General features: G+C 38.3%; 1 protein-coding gene across 1 annotated transcript in view; it reads left to right on the forward strand.

Annotated features, from left to right (window-relative positions):
* The window catches only part of MTHFD1 (methylenetetrahydrofolate dehydrogenase, cyclohydrolase and formyltetrahydrofolate synthetase 1), an 85826-nt gene that overhangs the window by 23197 nt on the left and 36899 nt on the right, over window positions 1-25730 (forward strand). Inside the window, exons 5-19 of the mRNA XM_070751049.1 lie at window positions 928-1064; window positions 2656-2756; window positions 3902-4038; window positions 5881-5992; window positions 8874-9001; window positions 10726-10823; window positions 13446-13619; window positions 15552-15688; window positions 16673-16719; window positions 20038-20145; window positions 20258-20332; window positions 21900-22002; window positions 23807-23883; window positions 24925-25065; window positions 25538-25606. Of these exons, the coding sequence (XP_070607150.1) occupies window positions 928-1064; window positions 2656-2756; window positions 3902-4038; window positions 5881-5992; window positions 8874-9001; window positions 10726-10823; window positions 13446-13619; window positions 15552-15688; window positions 16673-16719; window positions 20038-20145; window positions 20258-20332; window positions 21900-22002; window positions 23807-23883; window positions 24925-25065; window positions 25538-25606 (1644 nt within the window). The remainder of the gene's footprint in view (window positions 1-927; window positions 1065-2655; window positions 2757-3901; window positions 4039-5880; window positions 5993-8873; window positions 9002-10725; window positions 10824-13445; window positions 13620-15551; window positions 15689-16672; window positions 16720-20037; window positions 20146-20257; window positions 20333-21899; window positions 22003-23806; window positions 23884-24924; window positions 25066-25537; window positions 25607-25730) is intronic.

Genomic DNA, 25730 nt, shown 5'->3' on the forward strand with positions numbered 1-25730 from the left:
GAAAATGCTTCATTCGCTCTGAACTGGCAAATCCTCCTTAAGCAACACCAAAAGGCTCCTCTGGCAGCCCAAAAAAGCTCGAGATGGTCGGGATTAAAGGGGGAATGGCAGGAAACTAGCTGTCCCTTCGTGCCGCTCTCAAATTTCCTGGGAAATTTTTCCAGGCTCAAGTTCTTAAGTAGAAAATGGTTTTAGGAGGAGGCAAAAAAATCTTGAACATCCAGTTCTTATCTAGAAAAGTTCTTAAGTAGAGACATTCTTAGATAGAGGTACCACTGTATTTCCAATGGTCTTAGGAACTGAGACACTGGTCCTCTATCCATCTCCAGGCGGGTCTGCCCATATGCAAATAGATTACTGCAAACAAAAAAATATTTACCATTGGAACTTCTGAGCATGTGCAGAAGCCAAATTTCTGGCATTGTGCATGCGTTGCCATCTTGTTTTCATGGATTTTTGCATATATTTTTTTAAAAAAAATCAGCACTGTATATGTGTACACGCACAAAGTGTGTGCACGCCCAGAAGGCATGGCCACACAGTGCAGGAGAAAGTGAACTAGCAGCAAGGTAATTTATAATTCATCCTGAGTTTTCTAATAATTTTATTATTTTATGGTTGGTGTCACCACACCATAAGGAACTGTATTAAAGAGTCATGGCATTAGGGAGGTTGAGAACCACTGGTTTAGTAGGTTGTATGATTATCCCTAACATTGCATTTGGGTCCATTCATCATTATGAACTAATATTGAGAATAATTCCAGTTTGTTAAAGCTGGTAAGTATTTCTGTGCTTTCTGCACAGTCACTCATACTTGATGCCTCCTGGCAACAGGAGTGGCTGAAGAAATTAGGAAGCCTCTTCTGTGATATGAAGGCATTGCCTCTGAACTGGCTTGTTTCCCATCCTTTCTATGAACTTGCAGGTGCTCAAATGCATTAACAATCTGAATGAAGACCCTGCCATCCATGGGTTTATAGTGCAGTTGCCTCTGGATTCAAACAAGCCCATCAACACAGAGACAATTACCAATGCTGTGGCACCTGAGAAAGATGTCGATGGGTATGATTGTTGTAAAATATGCATGTTAATTTACTTAGAAGTAAAACTCTCTTGTGGTGAGTGATAGTCGCAAAACGTATCCGGAAAGACTTAATGAACTCAATCTGTATAGTCTGGAGGACAGAAGGAAAAGGGGGGACATGATCGAAACATTTAAATATGTTAAAGGGTTAAGTAAGGTCCAGGAGGGAAGTGTTTTTAATAGGAAAGTAAACACAAGAACAAGGGGACACAATCTGAGGTTAGTTGGGGGAAAGATCAAAAGCAACATGAGAAAATATTATTTTACTGAAAGAGTAGTAGATCCTTGGAACAAAAGTCCATGCCTGGGATAAACATATATCCATCCTAAGATAAAATACAGAAAATAGTATAAGGGCAGACTAGATGGACCATGAGGTCTTTTTCTGCCGTCGGACTTCTATAAGTTTCTATGTTTCTATCTGGAGGGCCAGTTGGGGAAGGAATACATTAAAGCAGTGTTTTTTCTAACTTGGCAACTTTAAGATATGTAGACTTCAACATCAAATGCCAGCTGGGAAATTCTGGGAGTCGAAGTCCGCACATCTTAAAGTTGTCAAGTTGGGAAAATATTATACTAAAGAAAAGCAAAATAATTTTATTTGGAAGTGGCTGCTTTTAAAAGTATCCAGTCGCTAGTATATATGTTAGGTTTCCATTTTGCTTTTATTATCACAGGAAGAAAACTTCACTAGTATATGTAAATATTCAGGCAGAAGATCACCAAAAGTTTTAATAACTTCTGTTTGCCAATGCCTTCTTCCCTTGAGCTGAGAGAAAATCATTGGCCCAGGGTTGCTGGCTTTGTGCCTTGCCTTCTAGTCTCACAAAGGTGGGACTAGAAATATCTCGCCTAGTTTTTAGCCTGGAACCTTAATCAGTCTGGCAAACTGGCTGTTATTAAATTGCAAGGAAGGTAGGTTTTTTTAAAAAAACAACAACACTATATTTAGTTATAAATGCGGAGCTTAGATGTTAGATGATGTCAGATGATAAGTCTATCTAATTCAATGATCTGAGTATTTAGTATAGATGGTCCTTAACTTATGATTTCAAATGAGCCCACAATTTCTGTTGCTAAGTGATACATTTGTAAAGTGGGTCTTGCCCCATTTTATGACATTTCTTGCTCCTGTTGATAAATGAATAACTACAGTTGTTAAGTTAGTAACATAATTTTTAATGGGGAATCTGGCTTCCCCATTGACTTTGCTTGCTAGAAGCTCATAAACGAGTATCATGTGACCCCAAGACACTGCAAATGTTATAAATTTGAGTCACTTGCCAAGTGTCTGAATTTTGATCACGGGACCGTGGTGATGTCACAATGTTTGTAAGTGTGAAAAATGTCAAAAGTCTTTTTTTTTTCAGTGCCGTTGTAACTTTGAATGTTCACTAAGCGAACTATTGTAAGTCGAGGACTACTTGTACTGCACAAGGTTTCTTGTAGTTCCTCTCCTACAAAAGTTTGGATGGGGATAAAAAATTCAGAGCCATCTACAAAAGTTTAGATGCGAAGGTAAAATTTCAAGGATTGCTAATTCAGCTGTTTTGCTTTTCTCCTTTTCAGCTTGAGCAGTGTAAATGCAGGGAAGCTGTCACGTGGGGACCTCAGCAACTGCTTCATTCCTTGCACACCCAAAGGATGCATGGAACTTATCAGGCAAACGGGTGAGCAAGGAAAGGGTGGGTCTTGGTTCACAAGAGCCAGGGACGTTCAACAGACCAATCCTTGACTGCAGCTCATCTGTCTGGAACTCCCACCGCATTTCGGACATAAACACTCTAGAAAATATCCAAATATATTTTACTAGTAGAGCCCTCCACTCTCACTTGTAACAGAATACCCTATGCAACTAGATTTACAATCCTAGGTTTAGAAAACTTAGAACTATGTTGCCTTAAACACGACCTAACCATAGACCATAAAATCATCTGCTACAATGTAGTAGTCAACGACTACTTCAACTTCAACCACAACGACACATGAGCACACAACAGATACAGACTCAAAGTAAACCACTCCAAACTCAACTGCAAGAAATACAACTTTAGTAACTGAGTAGCTGATGCATGGGACTCGCTACCTGACTCTGTAGTATCATCAACTAACCCCCCAAACTTTGTCCTTAGACTATCCACTTCAATCAACTTCACCCGATTCCTAAGAGATTATAAGGGGCGTGCATAAGTGCACCAGCGTGCCTACCGTCCCATCCTAATGTTTCTCTTTACTAGTATTATGGATATGAACATTATTATATCTTTGTATACTACCAATACGTACTTGACAAAATTAATAAAATAAATAAATATGCTTTAGGTACCATGAGTGATTATGGGGAAGCTAGAAAAGGAATGAAAGAAAACAGAGACACTATAAATACTTGAGTGGCAACTGAGTTGTTGCCTTATCATAAATGGCAACTTAACTCAAGTAAAGAGAAATGTTCCCTCTTTGAGGAAGATAGGCAATTCATAAATGTGAACATTAAATAAAATGTTGGAAGAAGTATGTCAAAGCATTCAAAGACACTCTGCCTTAATTAATTCATATAAATGGGACTGGAAAAACTCCATTGCACTTTTCGAGATTCTGAATTTACCCCAAAGTAGCATCAAAGAGACGGCCATGAAATCTCTGTAGTTCTTGTTTCCTTGATCTTGCCCAACTGCATGGGGCTTAATACATAAAAGCCTTTATAAAAGAATGATTGGAGGATTGGGGTTGCTTTTTGTAAGCCAGAGGTGGATCATAGACTAAACGGAGCACAGCTTTTGTGATATGAATGCCAATTCTGGATTCTGCATTTCAGGTGTTCAAGTAGCAGGCAAAAGAGCGGTAGTGATTGGGCGCAGTAAGATCGTTGGGGCTCCTATGCATGACTTGCTGCTCTGGAACCATGCAACTGTGACCACTTGTCATTCAAAGACTGCATCGCTGGCTGACGAAGTAAGGCAGGAAAACTGTGGCTGTAATGTTTCTGGGTTTAGCCTATGCAAAATGCTCTCCCCAACAGGTTCTTTTTTCCAGATGGTTATAGTTCAGAAAATGCCACAGGATCTCTTAATAGGATAGGTGATCATGGGAAGTAAATGTAATTCCATATTAAAGTATATGTCTCTATATGAAACATCCCAGGAAAACCTGTATTTTCCTCTTGGAAAGAATACTGGGAAGTAGCAGACCTCAGTTTGCAATATAGGATTCCGTCTTTAAGTCCATGTTCAAGTAGGCACTTGACTAAACTACCAGTACTTTATATTTGGATAGTGATTTTTCAACTCAACAAAGAAACAGCAAAAACAAATACAACCATGTTGAGGCACTGTTTCTTGGTTTCTGCAGATTCACAAGAAGCCAATTTTGCTCGAGCAATTCTTAAGATCTCTAGTCAAAGGAGTACAAAATTTGGGGGCAAACATGCACTTTGCATGCACAATTATTAGGCAAGTTGTATTTTGAAGGATTAATTTTATTATTAATAAACAACCAGAGTACTCTCAGTCAATCAAAAATGTTAATTAACCTGAAACCTGAATATTTAAGAAACTAAAAGTGAGGGTTTGGCTTTCTTAGGAGAATACCTATGTGTGCACAATTATTGAGCAACTATTCGTGTGCAGAATTATTATGCAACTAGATGGAAAACAAAAAAAAATTGCCCAGCTCACTCATTTATCTGCATCTCTTAAAGTGAGAATAATAAACAAACAACTCAAAATTCAATGCAATTTCAATTCAATTTATTAGATTTGTATGCCGCCCCTCTCCGAAGACTTGGGGCGGCTCACAACAATAATAAAAACAATATAACAGTAAACAAATCTAATATTAGATATATAAGAAAAATATATAAAGCCCCAACAATTAAAACCATACAACACATACATACCAAACATAAAATATAAAAGCCTGGGGGAGATGTCTCAGTTCCCCCATGCCTGGCGATATAGGTGGGTCTTGAGTAATTTGCGAAAGACAAGGAGGATGGGGGCTGTTCTAATCTCCGGGGGGAGTTGATTCCAAAGGGCCGAGGCCGCCACAGAGAAGGCTCTTCCCCTGGGGCCCGCCAAACGACATTGTTTAGTCGACGGGACCCGGAGAAGGCCAACTCTGTGGGACCTTATCAGTCGCTGGGATTCGTGCAGTAGCAGGCAGTTCCGGAGGTCCGAATGTATAAATAAACATTTCTGACATTTGAAACAAAAAAAAACATTATGGAAAGTTAGCTTGTCAAAAACAATATTCAAGGCTTCTCCCTGGTATGCTATAATTTTTTGAGACAGGGAGGGAATGTACTTTTGTTGATTTGCCTTTGTGTTCTAAAAAAGGTGAACTCTTGCTGATAGGCAGAATATCTAAAAATTGCAAAATGTTGGGATAATGATTTCTGTATTGATGTTTATGTCTGAGAAGGGAGCCACATGTTGCTCAGCATGCCTCTCAGATCCTCCAGGGACCATCCAGACACTTAATTTTATAGTCGGCCAACAATATTCTATATGTATAACATATTTTTGCTGATAATGAAAATGAAGGGAGACTAGCATAGATCTATTTCAAACTATTTAGCTGTCATCAACTAGCCATCATACCCTTACCGGGATTTGAATATACATGATATACATACATACATATATACATTCCTATTTTAATTAACCAAAAGGATTTATATTCATATTATAGGGCATTGTTAAATAGTGAATCGTTTTAAAGAGTGGGAGGCACAGCAGGAAAAAAAAGAGATCAAAGTTTCTTTATGAAAGTAAGTTAATACAAGTTGTGTTGCAGGTCGGTAAAGCCGATATCCTGGTCGTTGCAGCTGGCAAAGCTGAGATGGTGAAAGGTGAATGGATCAAGCCAGGTTCAGTAGTGATCGACTGTGGAATCAATCACATTCCAGGTAATGTTGAAAAATGACTTTGAAAAACTGTTAGTAAACATGTTAATTAGTGTAGTGTATAGGTAGGAGAAAACGATTACATTCATTACTGGTTCAGTCAGGCAATTACAGATCTTAATTTGGAAGTAGATCCCACTGTCTCTTAATTTTTTTTGAGGGGGGAATGGGAGATTAGGGATTAGAAAGTGAAGAAGAGGAGGAGGAGGAGGAGGAAGAAGAAGAAGAAGAAATAAAATTATGCTATAGAAACTTGAAGAAATCATTACTTTCCTACTGAGAAATTAATTAATGAACCAAAGCTTGGTTGCATAAGGTTCCTCTTTATTCAAGTGGAGCTTCTCTACCCATCTGCTCTCCAGTTTAAGAAACTAAGAGGATTAGTCACACCTGTCAAGTTGCTACCCTCCTACTTACTGCACTTCTAGAAAGATTGATTTTATAAGTGATCTATCATTAATTGCACTTAACTAATCAAAGGGTTAAATAAAGATGCTTATATTCTTCACGCTTCTTAGCAATTGTGGCTCGCTTCATTTTCTGCCTTTGAGGATGAGAAAAAAGCCCATAAGATACAATGCTAGCTAGCCAAGTCATTTCTCAAGAAGAAGACCCCAATTGGCTTATTCCCACATTGTTGGGGGGGGGGAGGGTATTGAATTTGAGCTTGCAGTAGGCTAGGATTCATGGGTCACACATAGCTCTTCATGATGATGACAGAACCCAGCCTGATAAAGGGAACATCCCGCTATATAGAATGCTGTTGAGACCACATTTGGAATACTGTGTTCAGTTCTGTTCATCTCACCTACAAAAAGATATTGACAAAATTGAACGGGTCCAAAGACGGGCTACAAGAATGGTTGAAGGTCTTAAGCATAGAACATATCAGGAAAGACTTCATGAACTCAATCTGTATAGTCTGGAGGACAGAAGGGAAAGGGGGACATGATCGAAACATTTAAATATGTTAAAGGGTTAAATAAGGTCCAGGAGGGAAGTGTTTTTAATAGGAAAGTGAACACAAAAACAAGGGGACACAATCTGAAGTTAGTTGGGGGAAAGATCAAAAGCAACATGAGAAAATATTATTTCACTGAAAGAGTAGTAGATCCTTGGAACTAACTTCCAACAGACGTGGTTGGTAAATCCACAGTAACTGAATTTAAACATGCCTGGGATAAACAGATCCATCCTAAGATAAAATACAAAAAATAGTATAAGGGCAGACTAGATGGATCATGAGGTCTTTTTCTGCCGTCAGACTTCTATGTTTCTATCAGGAACCTAGCAAGCCCAAAATATTTTACCCATTTTTGAGGAGGATGTGAAGTTTTAAGACAGACTTTTTCAAACTTTAAGATGTGTATCCGAATGGTGCTTTTTCAAGAGACAATTGGATTTTCTGGTTTTTCTTTGAAGTTGTTTTGCTTCTCATCCAAGAAGCTTGTTCAGCTCTCTCTGAGGTGAATGAAGAATCTTCTTGGATGAGAAATGAAACGTCTTCAAAGAAAAACCAAAAAGTCAAGTTGCTTCTTGAAAAAGCACCTTTCGGATACACATGACACGGATGACTGAGAATCCCCATAGGCATTTAACCTTCTTTTCTTTAAAACAAGTGTAGACCTGTTTAAAGGCCTTAAAATGTACATGTTGGTTCCTCAGACCATTTTCAAACCCCCCCCGTGAATAAAGATGTATGTATGGCAGTCATTAATTACCTCATGACTCTTGACAAATATATCTTTTCTTTTAGGTACACTGAGAGCATATGCACCAAAGGCAAATTCCTTGTGCGTCCAATCACACTTGGCCAATAAAGAATTCTGTTCTGTTCTGTTCTAGTCTATTCTATTCTATGTAGGCACTCCTCACTTCTTGCGGCACAAAGCCTTTGCCTAAGGCAGTGAAGGCGAACCTTTTTTTCCTCAGGTGCCAAAAGCATGTGTGCACGCCTATTGTGCATGCACCAGAGCCCACACCTATAATCTAATGCCTGGGGAGGAAGAAAATGGTATCCCCCACCACTCTGGAGGCCAGAAATGGTCTATTTCCCAACTTCTGGTTGGCCTAGTAGGCCAATTTTTCACTCTTCCCAGGCTCCAGAGGCTTCCCTGGAGCCTAGGGAGGGGAAAAAAGCTGTCTCCCGGAGGCCCTACGGAAGCTGAAAATGCCCTCCCAGAGCCTCCATGTGAGCAGAAAATCAGCTGGCCATCACACACTTGTGCGCTGGAACTGAGCTAGGGCAACAGCTCACGTGTCAGTAGATATGGCTGCGTGTACCACCCATGGTACATGTTCCATAGGCCTAAGGTCTCCTTCAGACTTCCCAAGGACAATTGCTGTGTCTTTCAGCTCTCAATGTTCTGTCAATACCTTGATGTCAAAGGAAAGTGTTTTGCTGGGAGTGATGCTGACAGGCAGAATGGCAATCACACCAGCCATTAGGGTATTATTCTTAAATTCGTGGTAAGTAGCTAGCAACCTAGTTGTGAGAAAATTGAGGTTCCACTTAACCCCCTGCCATGAGTGCTGCTATGGAGACCCAGGGCTACTTTTGTGAAGCTTCGAGAGGCCGCTGTAATTGTTTAGAGCCTTTTGTTTGGTGCCTTATTGAGGCAACCATATAAAAGAATCCCATGCCAGGACTAAAACCATAATTAAAAACAATAGAAAAAGTGCTTTGGGGTGAAGTCATTTACATAGATCTGGTATGAAATTATGATAATATTAAAATCTATTTATTGAACAGCGGGTACTGTATGTGCTTGTGATTTTCTTAAGAGTATCGTGCTGTATAGTTCTCTGCTAACTAGCTGCTAAGCAAAGAGAAAACCACCTCCAACATTTTAATTTGCAGTGTGTTCTTGTCTCTCCTTCACAGATAGCACAAAGGCCAGTGGGAAAAGAGTTGTTGGAGATGTAGCTTATGCTTCAGCAAAGGAGAGGGCAGCCTATATTACCCCTGTACCTGGTGGGGTTGGACCAATGACTGTTGCAATGTTGATGCAAGTGAGTACCTCACTTTGAGGAAGATCTTTTTTTCACTTTCTACTGAGTTTCTATGTAATACAGGTGTCTAGCCGTGCTCTTTGTTTCATCCCACGAGCTTTAAATCCTCTCATTTTTGTTGGGCATAGCTATTTGGTCCCATAACCTGTTGGGCGGAGAGAGTTTTGCACTCATGGAAGTTAATCCACCAAGTAGCCACAGTTAACCATTATACTGAATTGAAATCTTCAATGAAACACAGCAGTAGGCTTTCTTGTAAAATATGTATTTTACTTGTCTTGTTTCAAACTGCTTCTCTAAATAAACTATCATACAATACTTTCATATAACTCTTATAATATCCACCACTGCTCATTTTATTTAGAAGCCATCTTTTGAATACATTTGATTTTTCAGATGAATTTGATTGAACTAAAGTTACTCAGAGAGTTTGAAACTGAATAACAATTTAAGTTTCAAGACTGAATAACAATTTAATTTATGCAATAATATCAAAAGAAAATAGAAACCATGAATAATATAACCCACGGTATTTCAGATACACAATGTTTTCCCCAAAATAAGACATTCCCTGATAACAAGCCCAATTGAGGCCAAGTTCTTATTTCAGTGTTTAAAAAATATAAGAGGGCCTTATTTTTGAGGAAACACAGTATTACATTAAGCTGGTGCTTTCCAGATTTTCCAAATGTAAAATATAGACCAGCCCAACCTGCTAAAATGACTATATTGGCTGCCGATTGATTTCTGGACACAATTCAAAGTGTTGGTTATGACCTATAAAACCCTACATGGCATAGGACCAGATTACCTCCAAGACTGCCTTCTGCCGCATGAATCCCAGTGTCCGGTCAGGTCCTATAGAGTTGGTCTCCTCAGGGTCCCAGGGACAATGTCGGCTGGCAGGACCTAGGGGAAGAGCCTTCTCTGTGAGGGCCCCAGCCCTCTGGAATCAGCTTCCCCCAGAGATTCACACTGCCCCCACCCTCCTTGCCTTTCATAAGAACCTAAAAACGCACTTATGTCATCAGGCCTGTGGTCACTAGAACCTAGCCTCTGCCCAGTGAATGTATTAGATGTGATAGTATGCATGTGATTGTTCAATTTTAAATGATTGGTTTTAAGATAATTTTTTAAATGATTATTAAATTATTATTCTATTAATTGGCTTAGAAATGTTTTATATATTGTATCTTTCCTTTCGAAATGTTGTAAGCCACCCCTAGTCCACGGAGAGGGGCAGCATATAAGTCCAATTAATAAAATAAACAATAAAATAAAATAAAATGCCCAGCTAGCAGAGAGCACAAAAAAAAATCTTCTTGAAACTTACCACTATAACATATCTGGCGGGCACAAGTTGAAAAGTTTGGGTTAAAGTGAGGGGGGGGGGGAAGTAACAAGGCCATTTTGCAGTGTGTTTCACAGCAAATTAAAGCCCCGGACAAGGAACATAGATAGAATCTTGATGAATATTGAAGTGTTTAGGAAGTTATGCGGAAGTAGTTTTCTGAAGAGTAAATATAAATTATGGACCAAAAATGCAAATGAGGTATATATACTGTATATGTACCAAATCTTGTATTTAAAGGATATAGAGCTGCTGTCTGCCTTTTGCAGATTATATTGTACAATTTAAATTTTCTAAACAGGACAAAACATTTAGATGATTAGTTACAGTAATTATTTTTTGTTTTGTTTTCTTTTTTAAAACACCAATTCAGAGTACAGTAGAAAGTGCTCAACGTTTTCTTGAGAAGTATCAACCTGGCCAGTGGAATATTCAATATAGACTGCTCACTCCTGTAACTCCTGTTCCAAGGTAAGAGAGAAATAATAAAAATTAGTTTAGAAAGGATATGAATGGAAGTCTATATTTGTGCCTTGCTGTGTCTCAGTGAGACAGAAAGCAGGAGCAAACTTTTATAGCCTCCATTGGAGTTTCTTCTGGTATAGAGAAAATGGACAGTGGGGAAAATAAAAGCAATATCACGTTCGTTCAGATTTTATAACATAGAATATTTCTTTTAATATCATGCCTTTCTTCTGCCTCCCTTAGTGCACTCTATTCTGTGCCTTTTTTCTTCTCTCTTATCCAACATGCTCTCTCAACTACCGGAAAGTGCTAGGAATGTCAGCTGTCTTTGGGTTTTGGATTTTTTCATGTTTTTCCTAAATGCATTTTTGTGCTTGAGTTGCCACTGCTTAAAGCGATGACAGTTTAGATTTATATAATCCTATTTTCCCTTGCCATTTTTTCCAAATTTCCATAGTCCCCTTTCATTGGGCCTATTAATTTTCCTATATCTCTCCTATTCCACTTCCTAAAAATTAATTCTCTATTATTCATCCCGTTTATCTGTTTTTCCAATTTCGCCCATTTATTTTCACTTAATTGCAACTCCATTAACCTTTCCATTTGAAAAGCTTCCCTATACAGCTCCAAACATGGAACACCCCATCCCCCCTCTTTTTCATTCGCAATTAACCACTTTTTTCTTATTCTTGGTCTCTTATCTTCTTCAATCCAATAATTTAATTTTTTGTCCCACTCTTTAACCTTACATACCGATAACCCCCCCGACAGCACCTGAAATAGGTACATCATCTTGGGAGCTATCATCATTTTTAAAGCTCTTATTTTAGAGAGTCTCCTTAGCTTTTTATCTTTCCAGCTCCTCATCTGTTTCAACATTTTCCTCCATGTTATTCTATAATTAATCTCTTCCATTTTCACTGGGTTTTTTAATAACCAAATTCCCAAATATTTTATTTTTTTAAGTCCTAATTTCAACCCTGATTCTTTCCTAATTTCTATCTGTTCTCTCGGATCTGTATTTAAACACATAATCTCTGATTTTTCCATATTAACCGACAGTCCCGATTCCTGCTTAAACTCTTGTAAAATATTTATTATACCTTTAATCATCTCCATCGGGGTCTGGGTCAATATAATTGCATCATCTGCAAATAAATTTATTTTCATTTCTAATTTCCCTATTCTATATCCTGCCCAAGTGTTATCTTGTCTTATCTTATTAGCTAAGATCTCTATTGCTATTACGAATAATTTTGGAGACAGAGGGCATCCCTGCTTGGTGCCGTTTAATATTTTAATACTCTGCGTTCTTTGTCCATTCACTCTTATATATGCTTCATTTCCTTTATAAATCTCTTTTATAGTTTCACAAAATTTTTCCCCCATATTTAATTTGTTACATAATTTATATAAATAACTATGGTTAACTTTATCGAACGCTTTATAAACATCTAATTTCAAAATTCCCAATTTCCTTTTAGTAGCGGTAGCATGGTGCATCACATTCATTACATTTCTAATTGGTTCACTTATTTTCCTTCCCTTCACGAATCCATATTGATCCTCTTCAATTATTTTTGGTAAAATATTTTCTAATCTATTTGCCAGTATTTTCATAAATATTTTATAATCCTGATTTGCCAAACTGATCGGACGGTAAGACCCAGGCTCTCTTAAATCTCGACCCATCTTCGGAATGGTAACAATTTCTGAAAGCTTCCATGTCTGCGGGATATCACGATTTGACAATATATTATTAAACAATTTCCCCAAATGCGGCAGCAAAACATTCACATTCTGCTCCTTTCCTTTCCTCAATGCTTCCTCTTATTACCTGTAAGCAGCTGCAAAACTTTCTCCTTCCCGGCGGCTGCAACGGCTTCCCTTCGAGGAACAACAGCGCCGGGAACGTCACATGATGAAGGGAAGCCGCCGGAGCCATCTCAGCAGTTGCTGCCGCTCCAGCAGCTTCCCTTCATTACGTGACGTTCCCGGCGCTGTTGTTCCTCGAAGGGAAGCCGTTGCAGCCGACGGGAGGGAGAAAGTTTTTGCAGCTGCTTACAGGTAATAAGAGGAAGCATTGAGGAAAGGAAAGGAGCAGAAAGGAGTGGGATTGCAGCAGCCCCCACCCTTCCTGCAGCTGGGAGTACCGAATTTATTTATCCCATTGGAAATAAAGAAAATAGATTTAATTGGTTCCCAGCGAGTTAACAGGGGCTGGGAACCAATTAAATCCATTTCCATTATTTCCTGTGGGATAAATAAATTCGGTACTCGACCAAATCGGTTCTCAACCACACTTCTGGAACGAATTGTGGTCGAGTACCGAGGTACCACTGTATTAACATTTGGAAGAAGAGTAGCTGAATTGTAAGGCTGCAGAAAGCTGGACTTGTTTACTGAAATGTGTAGGAAAGCAAGCATATCCAGAAGAAAGATGTTCATCCATCCTTCATTCTGCTATATTATTTTCCAAATTTTGGCAAAGTGTTCACCTAGAAAAACATTCAGAAAGCCTGCACTTTCAAGGTCAAAAGAGAAAGGGCAAATTTAGGTGTGACTTGTATATTCCAAATATTTAATGAGAGATTATAACTGTTTCTTGATATAACTGTTGTTTTTCAGTGACATCGAAGTTTCACGGTCATGCACTCCTAAGCCCATTGGTGAGCTGGCCAGAGAAATTGGCTTGATTTCAGATGAAGTAGAGTTGTATGGTCAACGCAAAGCCAAAATCTCACTGTCAACACTGAAGCGTCTAAAAGATCAACCAGATGGAAAATACATTGTAGTAACAGGGTAAGTTGCCTTACATTATTTCTATGCCCTGTTAAAATAGCAGGGTTGGGATTTTTTTTTTAACTGACTTGGGGAAAGAATAACAGGTCCCCGTGGAAAGTCTATAAAAGCATTTACAATCATTGAAAGTCTTCCGCTTTCAAAGGAAAATTCCCTAAACAGCTTAATTTTAAAATACAGTGGTACCTCAAGATACGAACCCCTCGTCTTACGAACAACTCGTGATACGAACCCGGCGTTCAGAAATTTTTTGCCTCTTCTTACGAACTTTTTTCGAGTTACGAACCGGCGTTCGGAGACTGCTGGGAAGCCACACGGCTGTTTTAAAAGGTAACAGCCGGGCGGTGGGGCTTCCCAGAAGCCTCCCGAACGCCGGTTCGTAACTCAAACAAAGTTCGTAAGAAGAGGCAAATTTTTGCTGAACCCCGGGTTCGGTTCGGGAGGTTGCTGGGAAGCCCCCCAGGCCGGCTGCGACCTTTTAAAACACCTGCGCCGCTTCGCAGCTGTCTCCCGAAGCCGAACGCGGAAGTTCGGCTTTAGCGTTCGGCTTCAGGAGACAGCTGCGAAGTGGCGCGGGTGTTTTAAAAGGTCGCAGCCGGCCTGGGGGGCTTGCCAGCACCCCACCCGGGTTCGGGGGGGTGCTGGGAAGCCCCCCAGGCCGGCTGTCACCTTTTAAAACAGCCGCGCGAAAGCTGTTTTTTTGCGGGGGGTTTTTTGGTTGCACGGATTAATTGACTTTACATTGTTTCCTATGGGAAACAATGTTTCGTCTTACGAACCTTTCGTCTTACGAACCTCCTCCTTGCACCAATTAAGTTTGTATCATGAGGTATTACTGTACTGTACACCAAAGCACAGCACTAGTATATACCAAGGATGAAACTGGGTCCCAAGGAGACAAATATAAAAAATATCAATTTGTCAATCCCAGAATACAATCTGAACATAAATCAATGAAAATTTTCCCAAAATGTTGAGAAGGGTAAATTTAGGAGAACACCCATATGATGTTTAATTAAACATTCATAATGATGCCATTGCAGAAAATGTCTTGTCCCTTTAAACCAGTGGTTCTCAACCTGGGGTCAGGGTCCTTTGGGGGTTGAATGACTATTTCACAGATGTAACCTAAGACACTGGGAAAAGACAAATTTTCCATGATGTTAGGAACTAAAGCTTCTATTCTGCTGCCTTGGAACATATTTTTAAAATCTGACCAATCAGGTGTTTACAGTGGGGGTGTCCCCCTGACCTTCCTGCCAATCAACTTAAAGCTCTATTTTGAGACTTGGCACTAGACTTATGGTTGGGGGTCACCACAACATGAGGAATTGTATTAAGGAGTCGCGGCATTAGAAAGGTTGAGAACCACTGCTTTAAAATGAGCAAGCAGGTACAAAAAAACCCCTTTTAATAGAAACATAGAAGTCTGACGGCAGAAAAAGACCTCATGGTCCATCTAGTCTGCCCTTATACTATTTCCTGTGTTTTATCTTAGGATGGATATATGTTTATCCCAGGCATGTTTAAATTCAGTTACTGTGGATTTACCAACCACGTCTGCTGGAAGTTTGTTCCAAGGATCTACTACTCTTTCAGTGAAATAATATTTCCTCACGTTGCTTTTGATCTTTCCCCCAACTAACTTCAGATTGTGTCCCCTTGTTCTTGTGTTCACTTTCCTATTAAAAACACTTCCCTCCTGAACCTTATTTAACCCTTTAACATATTTAAATGTTTCGATCATGTCCCCCCTTTTCCTTCTGTCCTCCAGACTATACAGATTGAGTTCATGAAGTCTTTCCTGATACGTTTTATGCTTAAGACATGCTTAATGGCCAAGTTGCTCTCGCTTAACATATTGCTACATATTGTAATTAAGTGATTGTGCTTTTATCCATTTGTTAAAAAGTATTCTTTTTTTCCCCCCAGCATAACTCCCACACCTTTGGGGGAAGGGAAGAGTACTACAACTGTAGGGCTGGTTCAGGCTTTGGGTGCGCACCTTGGTCAGAATGCCTTTGCCTGTGTCCGTCAGCCTTCTCAAGGGCCTACCTTTGGAATTAAAGGTACAGATTGCAACATTTCCTGCCAGAGGCAAAGCTGTAGCTTGCCAGTTGTACACAATTTATGGGCAGTGGATCCAAGTTCAGTCCAAGGCATCTTCATTGAAGGAGTTCGTAGACGATAAGAAAAACTTGTCCTGTGTTTTTGGATAGCCGTTTCAATATGGTATTGTGCTTTGAGGTTAATTGGTGAAATGAAGAAAGGTCAAGTCTATGTTTCTATGTTTCTAAGTTGTTGTCCTACTCGGAAACCAACAGCAAATGTATTCAGCCTTGTCTCTGTGACAGCCTATATTTCTACAAATTGGTAGATATAGTTTGTTTTCTTAGCGCCACCACCCCAAGAAGCATTTATCTTGGTAACGTCCAATCTTTGGTAAACTCCAAGCAAAAAGTTTGCTTACTTTTATTCTCCTGGTTGTGTAAACTTTGGAAGGCTCAGAGGGAAATATTGATAATCCTCATTTAATGACTATCTCTTTTAGCAACTATTCAGTTACGATGCTGATAGAAAAAAATAACTTTACAGCATTTAAGACCTTTGCAGGTCTGTAAAGCCAAGAAAAGCTGAAGTAAGGTCATAGGTGCAGTCACAGTTCTCACTTAATGACCACTCCACATAACAATATCTTAATAACCAAGTTACTAGTCCCAATTCTGATTGCTAAATAAGGACTAGCTATAAGAAGTTGGCTAGAATGCACAAGCAGCGGATACCAGCAGAAACATCTGTAGAATTTTCATCATCAGGATAATACCCATTATTTAAGTGTAATGTTTTAGCAGGGTGATATTAAGAAGTGCTTGACCTATTTTTATTACTGTTAATAGAATGCAAGAAAGTACAGTCACTTGACTTTGATCTTTGCTAAAGGTAATGCATCGATTTTAAAATAAGTAGGTTTTTTCTTCTAATGAATAGCTGTTAAACCATTCAGTATTCACAATTTGATGCATGCCTTATGTTTTATATTCCCCAATATATAGGTGGTGCAGCCGGAGGTGGCTATTCTCAAGTTATTCCTATGGAAGAGGTAGACTTCAAATTTTTTCCTTTATAATTACAATGGGTGTTCCTTTCTCGTATGTATATTCCAGGATGTCAAGACTTACTTGTTCAGAAATTTAGAGTAATGGAAGTTCTTTTCCCTGATATTAGATAGAGAGAATCTGTGTGATTTGATCCTGACCTATGATTCCCAATAGTCATCAACATTCAGCTTGGGGGTAGATATTATTTCTAGTCCTTGTCAGTTCTGCATGCATTTAATCGTAAATCCATTCAACTATGAACATCATTTTTGAACTGATACATTTTTGAACAGATTGCAAAATTTAGAGAAATGTACAATCTCTGTGTGCATTCAGATATTAGAAATTAAATTAGTTTGTTTAAACATGTGGAACAAATTAAATTATCCTCTTATATCAGCCTTGCTGTAGATGAACAATTTTGGGGCTTATTAGAGAAATGCTTTTTATATTAAATGTATTGTGAATTATAATATTGAAGTTTTTTCCCCAAAAAAACATTTGGACCAAAAATTAAGAAACTGTAGCAATCCTTACTTTATAAAGAATTAACTGTTTGTTTGTTTGTTTGTTTGTTTGTTTGTTTGTTTGTTTGTTTGTTTGTTTGTTTGTTTATTTATTTATTTATTTATTTATTTATTTATTTATTTATTTATTTATTTATTAGCTTTGTATGCTGCCCCTCTCCGTAGACTCGGGGCGGCTCACAACACAATAAAACAGTTCATGACTAATCTAATAATTTACAATTTAAAATATTTTTTTTAAAAAGCCATTATTAAGCAGACATACATACAAGCATACCATACATAAATTGTATAGGCCCGGGGGAGATATCTCAGTTCCCCCATGCCTGACGACAAAGGTGGGTTTTAAGGAGTTTACGGGGAGGGGAGGGGAAGTTCTAATCTCTGAGGGGAGCTGGTTCCAGAGAGTTGGGGCCGCCACAGAGAAGGCTGTTCCCCTGGGGCCCGCCAACTGACATTGTTTAGTTGATGGGACCCGGAGAAGGCCCACTCTATGGGACCTAATCGGTCGCTGGGATTCGTGCGGCGGTCTCGGAGATATTCTGGTCCAATGCCATGAAGGGCTTTAAAGGTCATAACCAACACTTTGAATTGTGACTGGAAATTGATTGGCAACCAATGCAGACTGCGGAGTGTTTATAACATTTGCCACTTAAAGTGTAGCAAGTCAGATAAACCTGTCAAGATAGTAGCCCTCATGGTATGCTTGAAGTTCTCTGCCTGTTTTTATGTACTTGGGAGATGCTTCAACAAAATCATCACAATCATCTTAGAATTAGATAAACAGAGATGGAAGGGACCTTGTAGGTCATCTAGTCCAATCCCCTGCATAAGAAGGTGATCTTACATCATTTCTGACAAATGGCAGTCCAATCTCTTCTTGAAAGACTGCAGTGATGACGCTCCCACAACTTCCGAAGGCAAGCTGTTCTATTGTTTGATTCTTCTCACTGTCAGAAAAATTCTCCTTATTTCTAGGTTGAATCTCTTCTTGATCAGTTTACATCCATTATTCCTTGTCTGGCCTTCAGGGGCCTTGGAAAATAGCTTGACCCCTTCCTCTCTCTAACGGCCCCTCAAATACTGGAATACTACAATCAGGTCTTCTCTGGTCCTTCCCTTCACTAGACTAGCCAGGCCCAGTTCCTGTAACTATTCTTCATATGTTTTAGTCTCCAGTCATATAATAATAATAATAATAATAATAATAATAATAATTATTATTATTATTATTATTATTATTATTTATTAGATTTGTATGCCGCCCCTCTCCGCAGACTCGGGGTGGCTCACAGCAGTGATAAAAACAATATACAGTAACAAATCTAATGTTATCCTGGTTTCTCTTCTCTATATCTTTTTTATAGTGTGTTGACCGAAACGTGATGCAATATTATAGGTGTGGTCTTACTAAGGCTTTATGGAGTGGTATTAGTACCTCACTTGATCTTAATTGTGTCCTTCTGTTAATGTAATTTAGGATTGCATTGGTATTTTCGCTGCCACTGCTGGCTCACATTTAAGTGCTTGTCTACTAAGACTCCAAGATCCTCTCACAGTTACTGCTATTAAGCCTGGTTTCACCCAGTCTATATGTGCACTTTTGGTTTTTCTTGCCTAAGTGTAAGACCTTACTTTTCTCTACATTTCATTTTGTTTTGTTAGATAGGGCCCAGTGTTCAAGTCTGTCAAGATCCACCTGGATCTTGAGCCTATCTTGTACGGTGTTAGCTATTCCTGCCAGCTTAGTATCATTTCCAAATTTAAGTTCCCCTATTTCCTCATCTAAGTTGTTAATGAAGATGTTGAAGAGTACTGGGTACTCTTCACTGCTTACTTCCCTGCATGTAGACGTAGACCCATTAAGAACTACTTGTTGAGGTTAGTTTGTTAGCCAGTTACCTACCTGGTGGTGATATTAGCAAGAAGTAGGTTGTGGTCTACTTTGTTGAATGCCTTGCTGAAGTCTAAGTATATTATGTCCACAGTATTTCACTGGTCTACTAATTTAGTCATTATGTTGAAGAATGAAATAAGATTGGTTTGGCATGATCTGTTTTTAACAAACCCTCCTCAACTTCTTTGACCATAACTTAAGGAAGGGAAAAAAGGCTACCTGACTCCTACCCATGACAATAAAAAGAAGCCTTGTCATGTCTGCTGGTTTAGGGAAGGAACCAAATTTGTAACTAATGCTCCTAATGTTTTATCTGTTTCTAAATAATAAACTCCAGATGTCTTCAATAACAACCATTTTCTGCCAGGTGTTTGAGAGGTTGATATAAGTTTTAGTGGCAACAATTTCATTATGTTTTATAATTTTAAAATGTTAAAGTCTTAATTGTTATTTATTTATTTATTTATTTATTTATTTATTTGATTTTTATGCCGCCCTTCTCCTCAGACTCAGGGCGGCTCACATTTTTTTGAATTGTAAACTGTTCACATTCATTAATTGAGATAGGTGGCTATAAAAATCGAATGAGTGAATGAATAAATCTCAGTAACTTAGAAGCAACCGAAGACTGGATAGCATGCTAGGATGGAAAAGGTGTTCAGTGGGTGGGGAGAAATTTTATATTTCTCCCTTCAAAAAGTTCTGCCTAAAAAATATAAGAGAAGGCCTCTCTTTTCCTATGAGAAGGCATTCATGTATCAGAGAACTGCCCTCTGTCATGCCTCTAGAAACAGCACTGAATTTTGTAGTCTTGATCTGGGGACGTAATTAGATTTAGTCAAAGGATTGAGATAATGGTTGGGATATTTTCTGTGCTTCCCCCCCCCCCCCTGCAGTTTAATCTCCATCTCACGGGTGACATCCATGCGATTACTGCTGCCAATAACTTGGTTGCTGCTGCTACTGATGCCCGCATCTTCCATGAGGCTACACAGACCGATCAGGTAATTTGATGCAATTAATTATTCTCTTTTCTAGTGTGTTTTATGCATAGTCTTTATAGCTGAGATTTATTGTGTGCTGATAGTTCCTTAATGACATGCTTTGTTCTTTAAGGCACTCTATTGGCGATTGGTTCCTTCAGTTGATGGTGTTAGGAATTTCTCTGATGTCCAGATTCGGAGACTACAGGTGAGCTTGCTTGTAATCCCTAAACTATTTGTACTTCTCAATTATCCTCAGTGCTTGAAAGCACAGAATTTGATATATAGAGCAAATGTCAGTAGTCTGTCCCATTACCTTCCTGATGCCTATCACTTTTTGAATATAAACAGGTATCTTTCTCTGTGAGACTTTTTAAATCTGGCATTTTATCGCCACCAGCTTTATCAAAAAGGGGGATTGGGAGCACTGCGCACTGCATGGTTTCAAAATACTCAGAATTTTAATACATTATCTTCTTTTAAAATATAAGCAAGTTAATATAAAAATGTAATAAGTTAGAAAGCATCACTTCCTGACACTTTTGGAATAATCCTAGCAATATCTTCACTTCCTTTCCTTCAAAGGAAAACTTAGCCTCTGTTGAAATAATTCAGATTTTTATGTTTTTTTGCATACAGAAAAATGTGCCCTAGTTTTAATGTCTTCCTTGAGGGAGAACAAGGTCTTCCCAAAGTATGAGGCAAAGGCAAAGCGATGTTAAACAATCATAATTCATATCCGACAGTAACATTAATTTAATACGAAATCAAGCTTTATAAGGATGATTCCATGTTTTATCCTTTGGGTATTTCTGAGTTAATTTCAGTTTTGCTCATATTGTAGTTGCCTGGGATGTTATAATACTGTTTTCCCCAGTATTGCTGATTTCTCCTCATAATGTTTTTCCAAGTTCTTGAAAAATTGATAATGATGACTTCCTCATTCCAGTTGCCCATCATAAGTGGCCAAAGATTGCTACCAATACACACCTACTATGATGGTCAATGCCTCTGGGCTTGAGTATGACATGTTCTAAATCAGATGTGATAGATGCATAGCTACAACCCTGACATTTTCTGGATGCTTTGCCCAGGGATATGCATCCTTTCATGAGCCTAAGGGTGCATTTGGCCTTTAAATGGCATGCTGAGCAAAGTTTTGTAAAACATAATTGATGGGCAGGATAAAAACTAAAGCTGATTTAATTTAGTTGACATTTCATTAAAATAAATATAGTTAATGCAATTACTCTACTTCATTCATTTCCCCCTTTCTCTCATTAAAAGCTACAATGTTACAATGATAATAATTTAGAAGGTTCCATGCAGGCTATATGTAAATCTTTTGAGTATTCAGGTTGGTTTCCATTGTTGTAGCTTTTTTCTTCTACCTTTGCACACAGTGCAAGACACCAGCATTCTTAAAATAATTTTAGGGGAGGGTGGGTTTTCTCTGCCTCTGTATTTTGCTGATGCTGAGGGAGAAAAAATGAGAATTCTGCTCATTGATCTCTTGAAAGTAATGCCATTTTCTTAAAATTGTTGCTGGTTTTAGTGAATAATTGTACTAAAGATAATTATTGAATTCTACTTTTAAGACTTTCAGATAGGTGTTTGCGCTTTAGCTACATCCCTTTATGTTACTTGTAAAAAAAGGTTTTTTAAGTACTTTGCTTAAAGACTAGTTTCCTGTAACTTGTCAATGTCAATCTCTCTCTCTCTCTCTCTCTCTCTCTCTCTCTCTCTCTCTCTCTCTCTCTCATTTCCTTCCTCAGAGATTACATATTATGAAAATGGACCCAGCAACTTTGACAAATGATGAAATAAGCAAATTTGTGAGATTGGATATCGATCCAGATAGCATAACATGGCAACGAGGTATTGCAGCACAAATAACCTCTAGAAGAAAAGGCGAAAAGCTGTTTGGAAGAAAGATGATTCTGTCTATGGGGATATGGATTAAAGTCTAAGCAAGGAATAAAATACCTGCTGAGTCCTTCACTCTTAATTTTTAGAATCCATTTAGTTTTGGACAATTTTAATAATTAAGAGGCAGTTGCTGCGTTTGCCCTGGGGAAAGCTTTTGCAATTGGATTGCCAGCAGTTGGGAATTCTTTCTTGGGAGTAGAAGATTTCGGTTATTATTTCTGACCCCATAGGTGATCTGTCAGTGCCATTTTTCTCTTTCGGGCAAGGAATTCTAGTTTCTATGCATTAGTGGGAAGATATAGTAGCACCTTGTTTTGAGCTCTGGGATATTTAAAAGGTCAAGCTTCTTTAATAAATAGCAAAATTTATTCCAAAGCATTTTCGAGCTTTCTTGTCTAGGGATAGTCTGTGAAGAAATTATTTAAGCAGTCCTCTATAGAAGTTAACTATGCAACTTAACTATGCAGAGATGTACGGTAGTACAGTGGTACCTCTACTTACGGACTTAATTCGTTCCGTGACCAGGTTCTTAAATAGAAAAGTTTGTAAGAAGAAGCAATTTTTCCCATAGGAATCAATGTAAAAGCAAATAATGCTTGGGGAAACCACAGGGAGGATGGAGGCCCAGTTTCGTCCCAGGAGATTCCTAGAGAGGCCCCACAGAGGCTTCTCCCTGACTTTTCCGGTTACAGTTTCAGAGACCTGGGTTTGTAAGTGGAAAATGGTTCTTGAGAAGAGGCAAAATAATCTTGAACACCCGGTTCTTATCTAGAAAAGTTCGTAAGTAGAGGCGTTCTTAGGTAGAGGTACCACTGTAATTTAATCCTTATAGTGTTAATGCATCCATCAAAAACTGCATGTCATTCTGCAGTTCAAATTTAGCCTATTAATCAGCATCATGTTGAGAACAGATTATGGTTCTTTCCACACTTGCTCTCAATCTCACATTAGCTTATTTTTTTTCCAATGTTTTCAAGGAGAATTTATTTTCATACAATTTCCTAGTAAATGAGATATGAAACATAATCTCAAGAGACTGATTTTGGCATGTGTCCTACAACTAGTATTCCATACTAGCTTATACACAGAAAACACTTCATGCCTATTTTTTTGTTATCAAAATTGCTAAAGCAAAAGTAGCTATGTATTTCCTCCTTCCTGTGGAATTCCTGCCGTGAAATAAAACGGTCAGAGCAAATTACAGAAAACTATTGGCAAGTCAGTTTATCTTTCAGGCAACGTTCAGTGGCACTAAAAATATAGATCATCCTCCTGCAATTGTGTGTGCTGAACTTCAGTTTCCATCACTCCTGGGTATTAGGACATGATGGCATTTAAAGTTCAACATATATGGAGCGTATAGGTTGGTGAAGATTGACTTATATTATGCAAATTCCTGATACCAGGGGGTTAAAATCAAGGGAGATGTCAAGGGAAATCACCCTAAACCCTTGAAAAAATTATCAGGCATCTATATAATAATAAAAAGGTAATTTTAAAAAAAACTGTGGGTTGCCATGTTAGCCATTTATTTCTCATAGCTTTTATTCTAATGACTTGCCTTTGTGAGATAACTTTGATGGTATTAATTATTTAACATGTACATGTATAAAAAGTTGCTAAGTTCCCCATATTTATGATTTGTTTCCACGTGTTGTGAGCCACCCCGAGTCTTCGGAGAGGGGTGGCATACAAATCTAAGAAATAAATAAATAAATGTCACCCTTTTGTCTTCCCACCTTCTTTTCTGTAGTACTGGATACAAATGACAGGTTTCTGCGAACCATTACAATTGGGCAGTCTCCATCTGAGAAGGGATACACACGCACAGTAAGAGTCCTTTCTCTTTCACTCGAATTCTTTTTGCAATAGCAGGCATTTTTATCACAACCGAAAGCTGATTTTGAGCTAAGGGTTGTGCATCTCTCTCTCTGTTTTCCAGATGCACCCATCCCCATTTTATCTCCATTTTTAGGGCTGCCAATGATGTGTGAAGAAATTTGGCATATTGGAGATTTCCTGTTTGAGTTTTTGCCTTCTTACCTGTACAGAACAACACCATTTAAAATACTGTACTGTGTTCAGTTCTGGAGACCTCACCTACAAAAAGATATTGATACAATTGAACGGCTCCAAAGACAGGCTACAAAAATGGTGGAAGGTCTTAATCATAAAACTTATCAGGAAAGACTTAATGAACTCAATCTGTATAGTCTGGAGGACAGAAGGGAAAAGGGGGGACATGATTGAAACATTTAAATATGTTAAAGGGTTAAATAAGGTTCAGGAGGGAAGAAGTGTTTTTAATAGGAAAATGAACATAAGAACAAGGGGGCACAATCTGAGGTTAGTTGGGGGAAACATAAGAAGCAACGTGAGAAAATATTATTTTACTGAAAAAGTAGTAAATGCTTGAAACAAACTTCTATCAGATATGGTTGGTAAATCTACAGTAACTGAATGCAAACATGCCGGGGATAAACATATATCCATCCTAAGATAAAATACAGGAAATAGTATAAGGGCAGACTAGATGGACCATGAGGTCTTTTTTCTGCCGTCAATCTTCTATGTTTCTATTTTTAAAATGCCCTAACCTGTCATTGCTCAAAAGGCTATCATCCGCCCGGTGTTGTTCAGATGATCTATGACTGCTAGTTAAGACATCTGACAAGTGTACTTCTGAATAGCCAGACAGCACCAAATTTGGAAAAGACTATCACAGATGTTTAAAACTGATTCTGTTTCTAGATTATTGTGACTCCATAATTATGAGTGCTATGTCCTGTCTATGTCTTTTTAAATCAAATACTCTAGCTGTGTTCGGTTATGTCTATTTTTGACTTTGCTTGCTTTTTTTCTTCCTTGCAGGCCCATTTTGACATTACAGTAGCTAGTGAGATCATGGCAGTTTTAGCACTCACAAATGGCCTGGAGGATATGAGAGAACGCCTGGGCAAAATGGTGGTCGCCACCAGCAAGAAAGGAATTCCAATCACCACAGAAGATCTGGTAAAGGAACCTGATTCTCTTTGGAAGGAAATACAGTTCAGTTCAGTCATTTCTGAGATTATATGTGCTTTAACAATGCAGAAGTAGACAGCTTCAATCATGTCAAAGCAGTGTATGTTGATTGCTTAGATTCCTGCAAAGCTAGGAATGCAAAACATCACTGATCTTTGAGTCAGGATTTCTAAATGTGCATCTAGTAAATAATTTTAAATATTGATCTTGAAAATTGAGACATTAAAATTTACCTTCCCCAAATTTCTGGCAATAAATTTTGGAAAAATGGAGCAAATTAGATTCTAAGTAAAGCTTAAACAGTTGAATTTGCCTTTCATGACCTACTTTCATACAACAAAAACTGAGAAAATGGCTTGTTGTGATTATAAAAAGTAGGTTTATTAGCTTGAAATGCCATAAACCTTTAAAAATGTGCAAGAATTGCTACTTAAATAATTATTTCTACTTATTTCCTTAGGGAGTGAGTGGTGCCCTGGCAGTTTTGATGAAAGATGCTATTAAACCCAATCTCATGCAGACTTTGGAAGTAAGTATAGTTTGTGCAGATGCTTTTTTTTTTTACAGAAAATAGGGGTGTACATTAAAATACAGTATATTCTAGTGGTTTACATGTATTACTGCATCATCACCATTGTCATTAGATGTTTTTG

This window comes from Erythrolamprus reginae, chromosome 1, assembly GCF_031021105.1.
Source record: "Erythrolamprus reginae isolate rEryReg1 chromosome 1, rEryReg1.hap1, whole genome shotgun sequence".
In the NCBI taxonomy this organism is placed as follows: Eukaryota; Metazoa; Chordata; class Lepidosauria; order Squamata; family Dipsadidae; genus Erythrolamprus; species Erythrolamprus reginae.